The 542-nt window shown below is 43.5% G+C and overlaps 1 protein-coding gene across 1 annotated transcript; it reads right to left on the reverse strand.

The window, feature by feature from the left end:
- Window positions 1-8: 8 nt before the first annotated feature.
- LOC107734971 (tudor domain-containing protein 15-like) lies at window positions 9-535 on the reverse strand (the record flags this gene model as incomplete). The annotated part of the gene is made up of 1 exon (XM_016546821.1): window positions 9-535. A coding segment is annotated over one exon (527 nt), but the record flags the coding sequence as incomplete, so codon positions are not given.
- Window positions 536-542: the final 7 nt, after the last annotated feature.

Here is a 542-nt window from a genome sequence, read left to right on the forward strand (position 1 = left end):
TGAGAAGCTCTAGTTGTTGGTTTTTAATGGTCTCATATTGTTCTTCGAAGCATGAAAGTGAGCATGGAAATGCCATAATTGGTGTTGAGAGGAATTCTGATGGTAGCTGAAGGATGTTTTCAACTTTAGCCGATTCACAATAGCCACTGTCGATGAACACAACTCGGACCTGAGAGTTGAGAGGGAGACATTGCACAAAACCTCTGTGCCATTTTTCATCTTTCCCTTTGACTGCACAGAGCAAGCCGAGATTTTCAAGAGGTTTACTGCTTAGGGAACCACTGTCTGATTCACATGCAAGTGCCAATTTGTTTGACATTTCTTGTAGGTCCTTGCTCATGGATGACAGTCGACAGTAGAATAATCGAGGGTTCACGGCTGCTGCTACAATAACTCTTGCTTTTCGACCAACTTTCAGCTTTGGGCCATTAAGTGACAGAATCTCTTCGAAGCCCAGCAGGCTTGAGGATTGGAGGCAACATTCTTGCCCTATTTGCTTTTCAATCAAGAGATCTGGGACAGATTCATTGCTTTGTGGAATC

The sequence above is a fragment of the Sinocyclocheilus rhinocerous genome, unplaced genomic scaffold (genome assembly GCF_001515625.1).
Source record: "Sinocyclocheilus rhinocerous isolate Xijiao unplaced genomic scaffold, SAMN03320098_v1.1 C35595659, whole genome shotgun sequence".
Taxonomy (NCBI): Eukaryota; Metazoa; Chordata; class Actinopteri; order Cypriniformes; family Cyprinidae; genus Sinocyclocheilus; species Sinocyclocheilus rhinocerous.